Raw genomic sequence first — 15,967 nt, 5'->3', positions numbered from 1 at the left:
CTGACAACATTCCATGTAAAGAGGAAATTTGTAATTTTATAAAGGTATTTTTATACTCTTTTTTTTACGTGTGCACATGAAATAGGCAAACATGCTCTTCCTTCCACTGTAGCAAGCCTTTCCCTATGTGTTGATCATAAATACACTTTTTCTCTTACAGGTAAGGTAACATTTGTCAGTTTTGCTTCTACCACAGCTGTAACTCCAAATGGAAGCAATGCCACACAGTTAAGCCGATGCGCGTCTTTCTAGTTGTACTAATAAAAATTTACAATCATTTTCCAAATAACTTCTCTGTTGAAAATGTGTTTTAAACTTTACAGAGACTAAATGGTAATAAGGAGATGTGAAGTTATAACTTTAGCAATAATGGCTAAAAATAGCCTCCAAAAAGCATTTTTGTACCCTTAGCTGGCTTTTTTTTTTAGCAGCCCTGACAGGCCTGTTAGCACTGCAACACTTGTGGAGATTCTGGCACTACTATCACTGTACAACTTTCAGTTTCTTCTGCGTGTATGCTTCCAATACAGAATATTACCAGCAACAGACTGAGAAATCTGAAAAACTAAATCTGCAATCTGAACACATTTTGTTCTCTGGCTATTTCTCTGGAGTACAATTAGTTTGAAATAACAATCTTCTTTTAACTTGCAGACAGCATTTCAACAACACGCAAACATGCTGAAATCAAAATAAAAAGCACACAGAAGCTTAAAACAGTTAAAATGCATGTTTTCACTGCAGTAAGGCAGCCAGGACCATGAGGGCAAGAGTAGCACAACCAGAATAAAACAAGAACAAATAATACAAAAACCACACTGAAATTCAATTGTGAGAACGTCCTTAACACAGTCGCATTCAGGATTTGCCCATTAGCCTTCACAGAGAGCCAGGGATGGTGGGAGCAGCAGGCACTCTGCCTTGCCTTCTCCTCAGCCTTGGGCTGCAGCCAGTGGGCCTGAGGAAAAAACATGGCTTGGGCTAAACATTCAGCTGAAATTGTGCCCCAGGTACAGACCAAACCTCAGTGCTGCCAAAACACTTGCTCAGTAAAGGCAATGGCTGACTGCCCCCTGCAAATGTTTAGCACAGGCATGGCTGCAGTGAAAGAAAAATCAAATATTGCACATCACAAAGGCAGTTAAAGCTGCTCTAGGTGTAGCTGCAAAGTTTGGGGCAATTCAAGGTGGTTGTTTTGGTTTATTTTAAAATGACAAAAGCGTAAATGTACATGACATCTGGAAGGCACCTGTTTTCAAAATGGAAAAGTGAGGTCATGCTGTGCCTAAATGCAGGAGTGCAGAAGCAAGCAGGGGATCATGATGTTTTCAGTGCTAAAAAAATATAATAAAGGGAACATTGAACTGTTGAGAAGTATAGGGAGAGCAGTTCGTTTGCACCCTTCATTTGGCACGACTTTAGATATGGCCAATTAACATTTTGAAGCTTTTGCTAAAGAGTCACTACCTTCATCTTCCCTTCAGTAAAAGACAGCAAGTGATCACAGCAAACAGCCCTCAGGTATTTCTGCTGCTTGTCCATCACAAAAATACTAGCCAACCAACCAACCAACCAATCAACCAACCCCCCACCCAAAAAACTACCAACCAACCAAAAAAAAAAAAACCCAACCCCCCAAAAAAGTGTTTTATGCAATGGATAACAGATAATTTTATCACCCAGACTGCTTGTCAAAGTCCTCTACTAGAACACAACCTATAGAGGACAATTTTAAGCAACATGCAGTATCAAATACATCAGTGATGCAAGACACAAAATAAAAAGAGTGTGTGTTATTTTGCACCATTTCAAGTGGTACAAAAACACAATCTCAGCAGAGAGAAACATTTAAAAGGATCTGAAGTTTCACAGTAACCCACAGAGCCTGGTACTTTTGAGACCCAAACGAAATCAGCTTTCATCCAGTTTAAGATGTGTCCTGAAAGCCTCACTGCACTAAGCTGTGAGTAGTGGGGTGACCGTGTTCATAAAGAGTCACGTAATAGCAATTTAAATGTCCCAGAGGCATCATGCAGCTGGTCCCAGGGCTGACAGATGACTCCAACTTATTTTTCTTCATGTAGTTATTTTGATGCCATCCATGGCTTACAGACAGGTTTTGTAAGATCTTATTCTGAATATTTATGGCTTTTGTATAAGACCCATGTGCATTCCTGACTCCAAGTGATCTACCTGACAAATGTGCTGGTAGGTTCTGCTCCTGCAGCAAAGGCAATAAAAGGGCAGGTCACAGGCCAGTGTGGTCCTCCAAACTCTTTTTCACAGTGACAGGAGGGGACAGAGCTGAGCCCTGCACTCCCTCAGATCACTGCTAAGTCTCAAAGCTCCTCCATAAAAGCTCAACATATCTCAGTCATAGAGTCACAGACTCACAGAACATAAAAACAATCTGCCCTGTAGACACAAGTGCTGTAGGTTTAAGGTGCAGATGATTCATTCAGGTCAGACAATAGAAACAAAAACAGTATTTGACTTCTAGGGCAGGAAAGCACTGGCCTGGCCTGTTTCTCTGGAGCTCTTTACAACAGGAGAACATCTGCTATGAATTGCAAGGGTAGAGCTGAACTTGCCTTGGGGCTGTGCAGCAGAGTAGATGACTTCACTGCATCCCAGTAGGTCTCTTCCTGTATGATTCTGCCCTTGTACCAGTTCATCTCCCTGCACAACCTGCTGGCTGTTTTGCATCTTCCTTTTAGACACCTTGCAGCTCCCACAGCTTGTAGAGAAAGCTGAGATGGTTCACTTGAACAGCTGGAGGCCACTCCTGGCAAGGTGCCCCCATAGCAAGAAGGATGTTACGGACAAACATCTGAAAACATAACTGCAAACCAACATGCTCGACATGATCTCTTAGAATTTGAATGTCTGCCATCACTTCAAAGGTCCCCACTAACTTGATGTTAGAACTTAACAAAACATTTTGTCTTATGTTCAACCAGATTAAAAAAGAAATAATTCAGAAATAGCTGTCATCACTGGCTCCTTCCTCTTTTTTATTTCTACAGAAGAAAAAACAAAAAGGTTATTTTTCTCTTTTTCTTCTCACTAACACTAGGGATGGAGTCAGCCCTAATTACATTCTACCTTTTGAAAACAGAACCGTTTTAAACTTTTGGTAACATGTGGTGACTGGCATTTGAATGAACTTAGCATGCCCTCAGTATCTGCCCTGCATAGCAGCAGCTGTCTCAGACCTCACAGCGTTTGTTTAAATTCTTGCAGAGATCTTAAAAGATGTGGAATATGTAATGTTGATCATTGATGTGTAAAGCTCATGGTTCAATTAAAAACCAGAGCCCCTGCCCCAAACACAGTGCCTAATAATAAACACAAATCTTGGCAACTGGAAAGCAGAAACTTTCAGAAAGTAACAGAACCAAAAAATGGGCTCAATACTAATAATTCATTAGCAGCTATAGTTTAAGGGAATTTTTTATTTCAACAGGTGTTAGCGGATACAAACAATTTTCCTAAGTTCCTCCATAAATCTGCCATGTAACTGGCAAAGGGAAGTAAATGGAGGGAAGTAAAATGGTAGCCATATTTTAGTCTGGAATCCAGAAGTAGCCATGTGCACCTCAACCACCTTTGTTCAGTGTGCTGAGTAGTGGGAAAATGACAGGGGTAGGACTCATCTACCTCCAAGATGGATGAGCAACAGCACTCGGATGTGGAATATGCAGTGGGCTATACCTTCTTCTGAGCAGCCTTTAGAGACACTTCAGCTGATTATTATAAAAGTCTGGAGGAATGTAAAAACACTTGAGAGTAAAGAAGAGCGATCTCATCAGCTGGAAGCTGCTATTTGTAAGAGAAAACCTGAAGACAGACTGGAATTACCCACTGCCAGACAACTCTGCAGTTGGTAGGAGGTAGTTTAGAGAAAAGTCAAGCAGTCAACATCTGAATTGACTGAGGAGGAAAAGAAGTCCTGTCAGTGGTGAATAACGTGGAATGGTACATGGAGTCGAAATGGAGGGATGCAGTAGGAGGATGAACCAACACAGAGAACAAAAGACTGCACTAGGATTTGCTCTTATTGTGAAGAGAAAGGTGAGGGACACACATGACACGTGTCTCTTCTGGGCTGCTCTCCTGATGTTAAAAAGGTGTTTGGCCAGCAGTGAGATGGCCCATGCAATAGCCTGGTGAACAAACTGGACCATAATTGTTATAGAAATTACTGTGTACACACACTGCAACAAGTAACTACAAGTCTTGAAACAAGCCAACCAGTAACCTTACATCCCAGCGCTTCTGCTTACTTCATACTTCAGCAAATGGTGAATCCCAGGGAATGCTAGGATTCTAGGGTCGCACTGCAAAGGAGTGGGATGACTTACCTTAACTGGATCCTGCAAATCTGCATCCATGCAATACCATGAGGTATTATGCAATGTTGCATACAAGAAATAAGCAGTATGCAAAGTCTACTGTATGAAGATATATAAAAAACAACCCAGCCTCTGAGATCTTGAACATCTTAATAAATTATTGAAAAGTTTTATAAACAAAAAAGCTTTTAAGGAAATGTGTGCGCCATCTACCTTGGTTGAAGAAAACAGAACCACAGTGTAGCATAAATCAGCAGTTATTACTCTTGTGTTTAACCAGTTAGCATTCCAACTTTGTAAAACAGAGTAAAGCATCTTCTTCACACAAAAGAGAATTCAAACCTGCTTTTTTCTGCTGGAGATACAGCACTGCTGCCCACTTCAGAAGCACACACAGAGACTTTGGCACATGAATTAATACCACCAAATGTATCTGTATTAGTTTCCTTTGATAAGTTCAGAAATTCAGTCTTTTTAGAGTTCAAGTCATTTGTACTCCCAGAATCATCCTGAGTGTCTAGTAAGGAAGAGGTGTCCTCTACTAACCTATCTCTTGAACAGGCCTGAAAAGGTGTTTTAGATGTTGGCAAAACACTGTCAATGCTTTCTTCCTCTGATAGAGCAGCTGCAGCTGAACTGAAAGACACAGAAGTAGCTTGGGAGTCCCCTCTATCATTCACATTGCGCTCATCTTTCCATCTCTTAATTGCTTCTGTCTGTCCCTCGGGGGTCAGTCTGTCAAGGTGCTTGGCTCTCAATAACGGAGATGGAAACAACGTTCCTTGGAGAACTCTCAGAAAATATCTACAAAATAAACAGTTACAAACAAACTGTTTAAAAGCAAACTCAAAACTGTTTCCAGCTACACTAAAGGAAATTGAACACCTTCAAGTAACCCTGAGGCTGCAGCAGGTTCTGGAAACTGTTAGTCCAGCAACTGCACCAGAACATGCCATAAAACTGTCTTTTTCAAAGAGAGATATTATCTCAGCTGCTTTCATTTTTCTGTCCTGAATACAGTTCTCCTACACACTAGTTTCTGCACCAGTGTGCACTGCCAGCTTCAGTGAAGGGCCAGGGTTCCAACTACACTGGAAGTGGAACTTTCTCTGTACAGTGTTGGCCCCAGGAAAAAGACATGAAAATCCGTGCGCAGTTTACTTTGCATTTAATTCACCATGAAACACACTGTCTTCTACAAAATCGAACAGCTGTACATTGGAAGCAGACACCAAGCTGAATGTTTTCTCCTGCCTTGGCTCTCTACAGCCCTACCAAAAGGTCCCAGAACAGCATTTATCTACTTATTTGTCATGTAAGGGAGATTTACTGTGTGTGAAAGAAAAAGCTCTACTGTCAGCACCTGAAGCCAAGCTGAGGAGCAAGGATGGAAAGAAAAGAGCAGACATGTTTCTTGTACCTCAGAGTTTGTCCTTTTGCTGAAGTGTGAACCAAAGCTATCAGTCATATCAGATCAGTCATGAGCCCCACTGAGTGCAGCAAAACCCTGGATGACATGCCTAAGACACAGATTAAGCCATGTTCAAAGGGGACTTGAAGGCTTGGTGGCTATTGCAGGCACCTACAGGCACAGCTCTGCCAGCTCTCCTGCTGGCAGCACTGACAACTTATGCAGCCTGTGCTGCAGCACTTGACCCAGAAAGGGTGCTCAGATTGTGTCTAGCCATATAAAATTACATCAGGTGAGGAAGAAACAGCACTTATTCTCCCCAGCACTTCTTAGTATCTGTCTGTGCAATTCAGTTTCAAGTCTAATTCTTTCTGAAATGAAAGAGACAAAACACAGAAGAATGAACAAATTAGCAGAGGCACTTCACTGATAGGCTGCAGACTTGAGTTCATGTTCCACCAGTGAAAGGAAGATGGCTGTGGCTACTAAGGAGAGCTACACTGAGAGTCTGGATCAAGTCTCTTTCACTGGTTTTCACACCGTTTTACTCTGTTGGCTCACTCAGGTGTCTCCCTGCTCAGCATGCTGGAGTTTGGGACCTCCACTCAATGCCTTTCCAGAGTGAATGAGTTATTGAACTTGGACTTCTTCAGTGAGACAAAAAATATCAGGGCCCCTTGTGAATCTAGTCAGTGTGTTTTCACTTCACAAAGAAGTCTGTACATGCATTCTTCATTCTAAATATTTGTGTATACACTCATGACATAAATTTCAAACAGAAAATCATTTCACAAATAAACACAGACTAAGCACAGTACTTATATGTCCAAGCACTAAGCATAGTACACGTCCACTTTGATCACCAATTTGTATATAAATTATGAACTCTGTGGTTACAAAAATTACTGTTTCTTTCCCCTCAAAGACAATATTTAATATAATGTAAATCACAAAATATTTTTTTTATTACTGAAATTTACTTTGAGAACTAAGTGTCACTAAAAAGTTGTCCTTGCATAGCTTGGTCTGGTAGAGTCATGAAATTTTCTTTAAATTGGGGGTTGGGGGGAAGACCTCTAGCCAGAGATTTATAACATCACTGAGTCACAGCAAACTAATTTTGGTAACAACAGAAATCTGTGATTATAAAACAGAAACATACCTGGGTAGCAGAGCAACAAAAGTAGTCAGGAGGAAAACTAAGTAAAATACTGGGTCTGTTATGTGCTTTTCCATGATCCAGTAAGAATTAGATCGTGAGTTGTGGGTTTTGCAGGTTGCTCCAAAAGCCAGAGTGAAGATAAAGTAAAACAGGATGCTGCCAACTATAACTACTGTATGTATCCAAGTCTGCAAAGCAGAAAAGGAAAGAAATTAGATTTAAGTTCTAAAACAGGAAGACCTGTAACACCTGTATGTGTGTACACTGGCAAGCATGAATGTGCATGCTCTTCCTCCAAGGGCAGCTGCTGAATGTACCAGAGGATACATCTGTTCAGATAATATTCCCAACTTCATACAAAACAGTCCGGAAAGAATGGAGCTGTCTTTCCACAGTACACAGGTACCCCAACCACTTAATTTATTTTATTCTAATAAATTCATAGCTTTTCATTCTTTTGTGAAAGACATTTTTATGCCATTTGCCTTAGGTTACCACCTCATCTACTGGCAGCAAAGAAAGCTTTCTCAAGCAAATGGAGGCCAGATCTTCACGACACCACCCTTATGTATCTTGCTTGAGAGGTTAATTAGTTTTCTACACTGGAGTTTTCTGTAATTTTACACCTAAACGACTATAATGGGAAACAACATTGTCACTGGTCTGACAGCTTGCTGACATTCAAAAACACCAAACAAAACCCATTTAAGTCAAGTTCTCTATTCAGAGCGTGAATACACTCATGCTATCCATATATTCTCAATAAAGACATTTTTATCATGGCTGCCATGCTCCCAAGAGAACAATGAAATCACAACTTGAAATTTCATCCATTATAAAACAATCCTAAAAAACATTTTTCAAAAAAAGTCAAATAAATAATAAAATCCATTGACCTGTGTCCTTCTACTGTAAACATTAATGTATTTTCTTTAAAATTATGCCAAATAGCCAAATATTACCCTTGTAAGGGCTATAACTTTATCCAAGGTAATGCAGATGCTTCAGCTTGCGCAGACTTAATTAAAACTGCAATAATGTTTCTGTACCATACTGGTTTTCCCATTCTGGCATCAAAATACCCCTCTGAATTGTTCATCCTGGCAACAGAGCAGATCATCAGCTCCAAGCATTCAAAATCAACAATTCACATTGTTTATCTTTGAGATGGCAGCTTTGGGAACTAAGGAAAGTTTCAGTAGATCACTGGTTGATTTTATCACTTGCAAAACTGAACTGACATCCCCAAAATCCACCATACCCTAACAAGGCAGGATCCTTTCACTGTTTACAAATAATTCTGAGGTCAAATTGTATTAATTTTAGTCATATGAGTAATACTATTGGTTCCAATGAGAGGTGCATTAGAAGAGCTCACACGGTCACATAAGTATAATATTTAGGTTTTGGCCCTTTTATATGTATTCTGTTTTGTATAGGAAGATCTTTCTTCCATTTCATTTTATTGAAAGCTGTATGCACATATTCTGTTAGGAATATACTGTTTTGGAAACAAAGTACTCACCACAGACTTGCACTCAATGAGAAGGTGAAACAGTATTGTGAAGAGCGCAGCTGTGTTTATAGGGTTTCCAAAAGAAAGAATATCTATGTCTGAGTCATAGTAAGTCTGTAAAGGAAGACAGCAGTCAGTGTAATATATTCTTTACATATAGTCCCAGTACAAAGTGTCATGAACAGCTTCAATACCATACATATTTGCATGCACACATTTCACTTCCATTCCAATGACGATCTTCTTAGTATACATTTATATATGAGGAAGAAAAATCGAATACTTCATTTATTCTCTGATTTGCCTAGGTTTTAAGCATGTCAAAATGTATAAACGTATTCTGTATCCAGCACTTACAAAGTAAGGCACAAAAAAGCAAACCAGACTTTGGTAAAAAGCATCCAGCAAGGTTATCCAGAGAGTTGAAGGCACGTAAGCCTGTGAGAAAAAAACATAATGGCATTGAAACAAACTGAACAAATTGCTGCATCCTTAACTAGCTTTAATTTGGATTTGGGGAAAGATTACATGCACAAGTAATTCCATTTAGTTTCCCAATGAAAGAAGCATCTTTTGTGTTATAGTTATTAGAATGAAGATCTCCCTCCAACCATAATTGTTAGTATTTAAATCAGCAGCCACCTCTGGGAACTCTGATCTTACAGTCGTTTCTGTCAGAACAGACCTACTAGAGCTGTAGCTAACTGAGTACTAAGGAAAGGAGGGGGCTAGCAGACAGTGATGTACCCTGCACTTTACCATCACTGAATACCAAGTCCCACTTTCTTCTTTGTCCATCCCCTTCTTTTTGGTACATGCTCTGCTTGACTTCTCTAACAATGTTTATCTAGTACATTGCTTCACCTGAAGTCTTTAATTTTTCTTATCATCCAAACGTCTGATAAGATCGGGTCTATGACTAAAAAGAGCCAACAAAAATTTTCTGAAAAACAGATTTTATTTGTGCACATACTGCACAGGCCTAGATGTTTTTCTAATAAAGTGCTTTAAAACAATGTTTGTCTGAGGTGAATCATGAAAGAAAGATAAAAATGGCTCAAATGCTGACCATTTCAATTTGCTTCAGGCCAAGCACTTTAACCTACCACAGATTTCTGGCTCATCATGTACAGCTGTGGGAGCTGCATGAGTACCTCTGCAGATACATCTTTGTCCAAGACACCGTAAATGATGGGTGGCACCGATGTAAAAAGGAGATTGAAAAGAATCAAGATCCAGTAGTCAGTCATTGATGTGCCTGAAAACCCACAGAAAAACTGGTACCAAAATAGGAGGTTCACGTAGGTCTGAAAAGTCAAAGATGACATGATAAAATGTTACTCACAGACAAGTGTTTTAAAAGCCAGGAGAAAACCAGGCAGATCCTAGGTCTGGTTACAGTAATCTGTGGAAAACTAGGTATAAATGCTACAGAGTTCATGCCATCTGACACTTGAAAATTATATTTGACCAGCATGCAGTTTTACACTTCAAAATCAGACGTGACTTGTTTAAACAGTCATGCTGCCACCACATTAGTAAAACCCATTACCCACTGTTTAATCAAATCAGACAATGGTTTTGAGTGGGAAATTCAGTCCAAGAAATAAGAGTCTCTGGTCTCTGCAGACATAAATGAGAAACTGAATTGTTTGACATACGCTTTTTGATCTCATTCACAATAGGAAGAGAAAAAAGAAAATAAAGCCCCACTTAATCCCTCAGTGCCCCAAAATATGCAAACTGTGTTCTCCATGGGATTGGATAGCTACATACCACATTCTTGTAGAAGTAGTAAAGCACCATGTTGGCAAGTCTGGTATAACACCAGTGACCATGGACAAGCAGCAGCTTCCTGAGGTGTCTAAACTGAGAGATTGCAAAGTCACTTGCCATCACAGCCTGCAACACACATGAAGAAAAGGATATGCTACATCCAAACCGTCAAAGACAAGCTTCAGATACTGCCAAGTGAGCAACTTACCCGCTGTTGGAAATACTTATTTTATGATTTTTTATATATAGCGCTTACGAGGTTACCCTCACTCAGATATCCCCTTCCATACAAAACTTTACAACTAACACACAGAGCTCAGCCCAACACAGCATTGGCAGGAACATAGCTGTTGCCATTATTACCACACAAGTGCACAGAAATCACTGCCACTTAGGCTGCTCATTTCCCTGCAGGACATGAGTAATAGGGAGCTCAGTGATAGGCAAAAAGATCTGTTGTTTGGAGCTTGACCTGCAGCATTCAGCTTCTGATTGCTCCTGCAGAATGCTGAGGCCAGGGCGTGAGCTCAGGCTGCAAAGTCTTGTCTGCGTAAGGGCGTAGATTGTGGAGCTGCTGGGTCTCCAGTGTACACTCCAAAGTGATTTAAAATGGAACGTGACGTCATTTGCAGCTGTCTTTGGATACACTACCTGCATGCCTTCTTGGCCCGATATTCCCACACCAGTGTCAGCCACCTGGATCATACTGACGTCATTGGCACCATCACCTATAGAGAAAAGAGGGAGAACCAAAACTAGCTTTGCAGGCTATCACATCACTATGGATGTGGCAGGAAAAGACAAATACCAAACACCAGAGAGTTCAGAGAAAACATTTTTATGGCCAACAGTGCAGCCTATGGAAAACGCTAAGGAAAAGAGGATTAGTAAGTGGAAGGCCTGACTGAACTGAGCTATATTCTCTAAATGGATAATAGCTGTTCCTTTTGCCAGAATCTAGTTGGCATGCCAGAACAGAAAATATGGGTATTTTAAATCAGAGCCAGTTACATCCCCTCTGCCTTCCTATTTTGGGAGGTTGTGATGGAAAGGAAACTTGCTGCTTTGCACACGTTACATAACATTGCATGACTGATGCTGTTCTTATTGCTTTAGATTACTGTAAGTTTATGGACTAAATTTGCTAGTTCAGAAGACTAACAGCATCTTTTGCTAGAGACAACTACGGTTCAAAGATTATCTTGCTTGCAAAACAAATTTTGTTACAGACACTAACAAAATACAGGAGAGAAGAAACCGGCTTCTACTTCTTTTCAGAGGAAGAAGGATAACCACAGGACTCACCTACAGCTAATGTCACTGCCTTTAGCTTACTTCGCACCAGCTTGACCAGGACACTCTTCTGTAGTGGCGTGGCTTGGCAGCAGACTACAGCCCGACATTTTTCTGTGAGTTCCAAGAAAATATTCTGTAGGCTGTCATGAAGGACATGCTCTAAAGTCCTTCCATCAATAACCAGGCCTGCACTGAACCCTGGAGCTTGGGTGGAGGGACTTGTAGAGACATTTCCAAGCTTCTGACTGGGGTTTTTTTTGGCAGAAGCATTCTTCTGGATGTCTTCTAAAATTTTGCTCATTACCAAGGCACAGACATCCTAATCAAAGACAAAAGAAAGGCAACTTATTAAATACTGCTTGTATTCTGGCTCCCTTTTCAATTCATAAAATACTTAGAGAGAAAAGGTCAAATGCAGCCCTTGTATAGCATTTCTCTTTAATCCAGAAAGGCTCAGATATGAGCCTGAATAACCCTTTAAAATCACTAAGGATGCAGTCCTTTGTTAATAAAAGGGTCTGTGATATAACTTTGCTTAAGTAGATTGGCTTGGGTATTGCATAAGGAGAAGGGAAAAAACTGAAGCAAGTCAGAAAACCTTCACAGACTATCAGGAAAAGCAACTGTTAAGGATTCTGTAATGTTAATACAGCTTTCATTGAAAACTTTTGCTCCTTAGATTTCTTTCGTCTAGCATGCAAAGCCAAAAGTGCATTTCAAATCAGATTACAGGTGAGCTGCAGTGAATTGTTGAAGAACTGGCCCTGTAGAATTTTTTAGCTTGCCAGAATCAACATAAGATGCCCAAAAGTTTATTGATATTGACATATGTAAAGTCCGTGCCATACAGAAGAACAAATGTTCTCATTATTTTACTTCAAAATGCAACAGTATCAAATCCTATTTTTTGTTTCAAAACCCAGTTAGAAGGAAGAAGAGTACTACTCCAAAAGTGGCTCAGTTCCCACTGTCAAGTAAGATACTCATTCCCCAGTCGGGAAAAAAACCAGAGATAAGTGTTAGCAGAAATCAAACTCCAAGCTTTCCTCAAACACAACTGCATTAGCATCCTTTATTTTTCACTTTATTTTCCCCCCACTTGCCACACTATCTTTTATGGCATCTTAAGAAATACAAACCATATTTCTTAAGTAACGTGTTTCTCTTAAGAGAAACAAAGAAAAATGAAAGGTCTTAGAAAAGTCCTCCACACTTTGGAAAACCCTCAGGTTTTATGGCTGCTCTGAGAAGGCACATTTCATACATTGGCTTTACCAGCAATCTCTCTTGTAAGCAATCCAAAATTGATAAAAATCAATTGAAAACCAGCTTCTTATAAGCAACCACAAGAGGATGAAACGATGAAGTAGGATTAAACTTGCTATCCAAACCAGCATTTTTGACCACTCTCTATCACACAATTCAATTACTGGGCTGTGAGGGAGAAGGTGTTTTTTTTCTCTGATAAAAGTGTTGACAGATTAGTTTGAATTGTGTGCAATGTACTTTAATGAGATTATTCCTTCTATATCTTTGCAAGACAACCAGGGCTAAAGGCAAGTATTACAAAAAGCAATATAAAACTTAATTCAATAGAATTTGCCTAACAGTAATAGTCATACTGCTAATATGCTATAACTCACAGCCATTTGAAATGCCTAATAACATAGAATCATACAATCATTTGGGTTGACAAAGATTATCCAGTCGAACCATAAACCTAACACTGCCACGTCCACCACTAAAACAAGTTCCTCAACACCACATTAACACACCTTTTAAACACCTCCAGGGACGGCGCCTCAACCACTTCCCTGGACAACCTGTTCCAATGCTTGACAATCCTTTCGGTCAAGACACTTTTCCTAATATCCAACCTAAACTTCCCCTGGCACAACCTGGGGCCTTGTTAACTCCCTAACTTATCATAATGGGAAATTAAGCAGTCTTAATTGAAATAATTAATCATAATTTAGGGACTGTATGTAAAGAAACAAATGTTACATACATAGAAAAAATTTCACATTTTACCCACATAGAAGGAAACCATCAGTTTTCCAGTATTTTCATGTTCCAAGAAATCATGCTGTCTTTGTTTGGTTGAGAAAGCAGAGAACATTTTGTTTCTCTATATTATCCTGTGTTATAGCCTAACAGAATTTTTCAGCAGAGAAGAAAATCTAATTTTCCACTCACCCTACTTTGTGATTTAAGACTGAAGATTCTGTCATCTGGTTCCAGCAGCTTACAAGCATAGGCAATGTTGACAGCTGTCTCTCTCTTGTCACCTGTCAGCATCCATATTTTTATTCCCGCCTTCCGTAATGCCTGTATCGTGTCCGGAACACCCTCCTGCAGGCGATCTTCAATGCCAGTGGCACCTTAATTTAGACAGGCAGAAGGATTAGTGCTGCTGTATTTCCAAAATGCTGCAAGAGTGACAGGACAAGATGGTTCTCTGCATACCCACATCCAAAACCAGACACCCTACTGTGAAATGCTTGGAAATGGCAGGGAGATGGGGAGAGAGGAAGGGAGGGGGAGGAGTGAAGGCAGGAGGGAGTGTGGGATTAGGGGATTAAGAGAGGGAGGGAAAATGGAATTAAGAGAGGGTGGGAGGGTGGAGGGATGCAGGGGGGAGGGATGCAGGGGGGAAGGGATGCAGGGGGGGAGGGATGCAGGGGGGGAGGGATGCAGGGGGGGAGGGTGAGTCGAATTAAGGGATTGGGGGGGAGGAGGGAATGAGGAAGGTGGGGGGGATGGGGGAGGGAGGGTGGGATTGAAGGACCTAAGGGGAGGGACAGACAGAGGGGAGGGAGGGAGTGATTAAGGGAGGGAGGGAGGAAGAGTGAGATTAAGCAAGCACCTTGGCTGTATGAAGCCATTTAACATCCTTGTTCTCGCTTCCATTTAACGTTAGGGCCAACCCATACTGGTTACTGTCACACCAGAGACACAAACAAAAAAAAAAAGCCTTGGCCTGCAGGACAGCAGGACCCCACAGCAGCTAGACTTCTCTCTGCTGGCTTTAGTGCCAAAGGGTACCTGTATATCCTTAAAACGACATCAGTTTGCAGCACTCCTCTGGCTTCTCTCCAGAAACTGAAGCCAGTAATTTCAGAACTCTTTTTAGTATCAAGGTTTATGGCATTTGCACTAAGCAGATATGGCACAAAATGAGGGAAGTAACACCTTTTTGCACAATAGGACCTGTCTCTCTTCATCTTCTAGCTTCTAGGATGAGCTGCCTTTACTGCCAGTCTGCAGTTGCCCTTTTATATACCTTTTGAAACATTTTTATTTTATTTCTGCACAGTTGAATGACCTTCAGAAGAATGGTTCCTGCAGAAGCATGCCTGACTTCCCAGCTCCATATTACAGGAGGACACAGCACAACTATACCTGCTGTGCCACAAATGGAACACCGATGGAAAACACAACCAGAAGTGGGATATCTCTGAATGTTTGCATAGGCATGCCTGTGATTTGTTATCATTTAATAAGCATATCATTTCATATGCTTATTAAAATGATATTTAAAAACTCTAGTGAACACAGAAAATACAATAGTAATGATTACAAAAAAAAAAGGCAGTAAAAAAATGTTTACCCTTTACAAACAACAGGAGAGTACCAGCTGTCTTCAGTGTGTTTTACTAGTACAAATTTACTAGTGAGATTTATGAAAATTCAGGAGTGACAATAAATTCTAGGTCTGTAGAAAGCTATGTGTTACACAAATTGAGATTAGCACAGCTCTCTACAAGCAAATTCCAATTATGAACATCATAAGCTGTTTCCTGGGGGTTATAGCATTTTCTACATACCGAGCAAAGTTAGTTCTGTCTCAAGCCTCGTGGCAGATTCAAGCAGCAGCTTCTCCCTGTTGTCAATACTGGTTTCTGCTAAAAAATGATGATTTAACCACTCTGCATATTCTGCATCACTCATCACCTACACAGGGAGAGAAAACATCCGGCATGTATCTATACTGTGTTTTCAATAGTGCCTCGCAAGTGTTCTCGTGGTTACTTCTGCTGCCCCACATCCTGAGCCTAGAAGTGCAGCCCCTGGCAGAGCATTGCTCTGACATGTGCTCCAACACATCCCTGGATACAGTATTCAGAGAGTTAGATTACTTACCCAGCCTACTCACTGGGACCCTGTGGGTTCCTGGAGCTGCCTGCCAGACTTCCACTTAGACGGAAGGCAGCAGTCCATGGACACAGTATTCTCTCCCCACTGCTCTTCAAGTGCAGCACTGAGACAGCCACAGAACCACTGCACAGCTGAGTACAGCTCGATGACTGCGCAACTACACACCCTGTTCTTTCACTTTACATAAGGCTTTGTAAAGAGGCTTCTTGCCTGTTTCAATTCCTAAGGAAATTTACTTCTGATCGGCTTTGAATTTAAAATAGAATCTCAAAACATCACTTAAGTTGTGCATG

At 40.7% G+C, this 15,967-nt stretch overlaps 1 protein-coding gene across 3 annotated transcripts in view; it reads right to left on the bottom strand.

The window, feature by feature from the left end:
• Positions 1 to 14: 14 nt before the first annotated feature.
• Positions 15 to 15,967, bottom strand: part of ATP10D (ATPase phospholipid transporting 10D (putative)) — a 45,778-nt gene continuing 29,825 nt past the window's right edge. For all 3 annotated transcript variants that reach the window (XM_027636202.1, XM_027636203.1, XM_027636204.1), the window contains 10 exons: positions 15,344 to 15,470; positions 13,713 to 13,897; positions 11,526 to 11,835; positions 10,872 to 10,948; positions 10,221 to 10,346; positions 9,551 to 9,751; positions 8,802 to 8,882; positions 8,454 to 8,558; positions 6,929 to 7,116; positions 15 to 5,159 (listed from right to left, as the gene is read on the bottom strand). In XM_027636202.1, the coding sequence (XP_027492003.1) occupies positions 4,676 to 5,159; positions 6,929 to 7,116; positions 8,454 to 8,558; positions 8,802 to 8,882; positions 9,551 to 9,751; positions 10,221 to 10,346; positions 10,872 to 10,948; positions 11,526 to 11,835; positions 13,713 to 13,897; positions 15,344 to 15,470 (1,884 nt within the window). In that variant the 3' untranslated portion in view covers positions 15 to 4,675. The remainder of the gene's footprint in view (positions 5,160 to 6,928; positions 7,117 to 8,453; positions 8,559 to 8,801; positions 8,883 to 9,550; positions 9,752 to 10,220; positions 10,347 to 10,871; positions 10,949 to 11,525; positions 11,836 to 13,712; positions 13,898 to 15,343; positions 15,471 to 15,967) is intronic.

Source organism: Corapipo altera, unplaced genomic scaffold (genome assembly GCF_003945725.1).
Source record: "Corapipo altera isolate COAL_440 unplaced genomic scaffold, ASM394572v1 22b, whole genome shotgun sequence".
NCBI classification, from domain to species: Eukaryota; Metazoa; Chordata; class Aves; order Passeriformes; family Pipridae; genus Corapipo; species Corapipo altera.
This window is presented reverse-complemented; position numbering and strand designations above follow the sequence as displayed.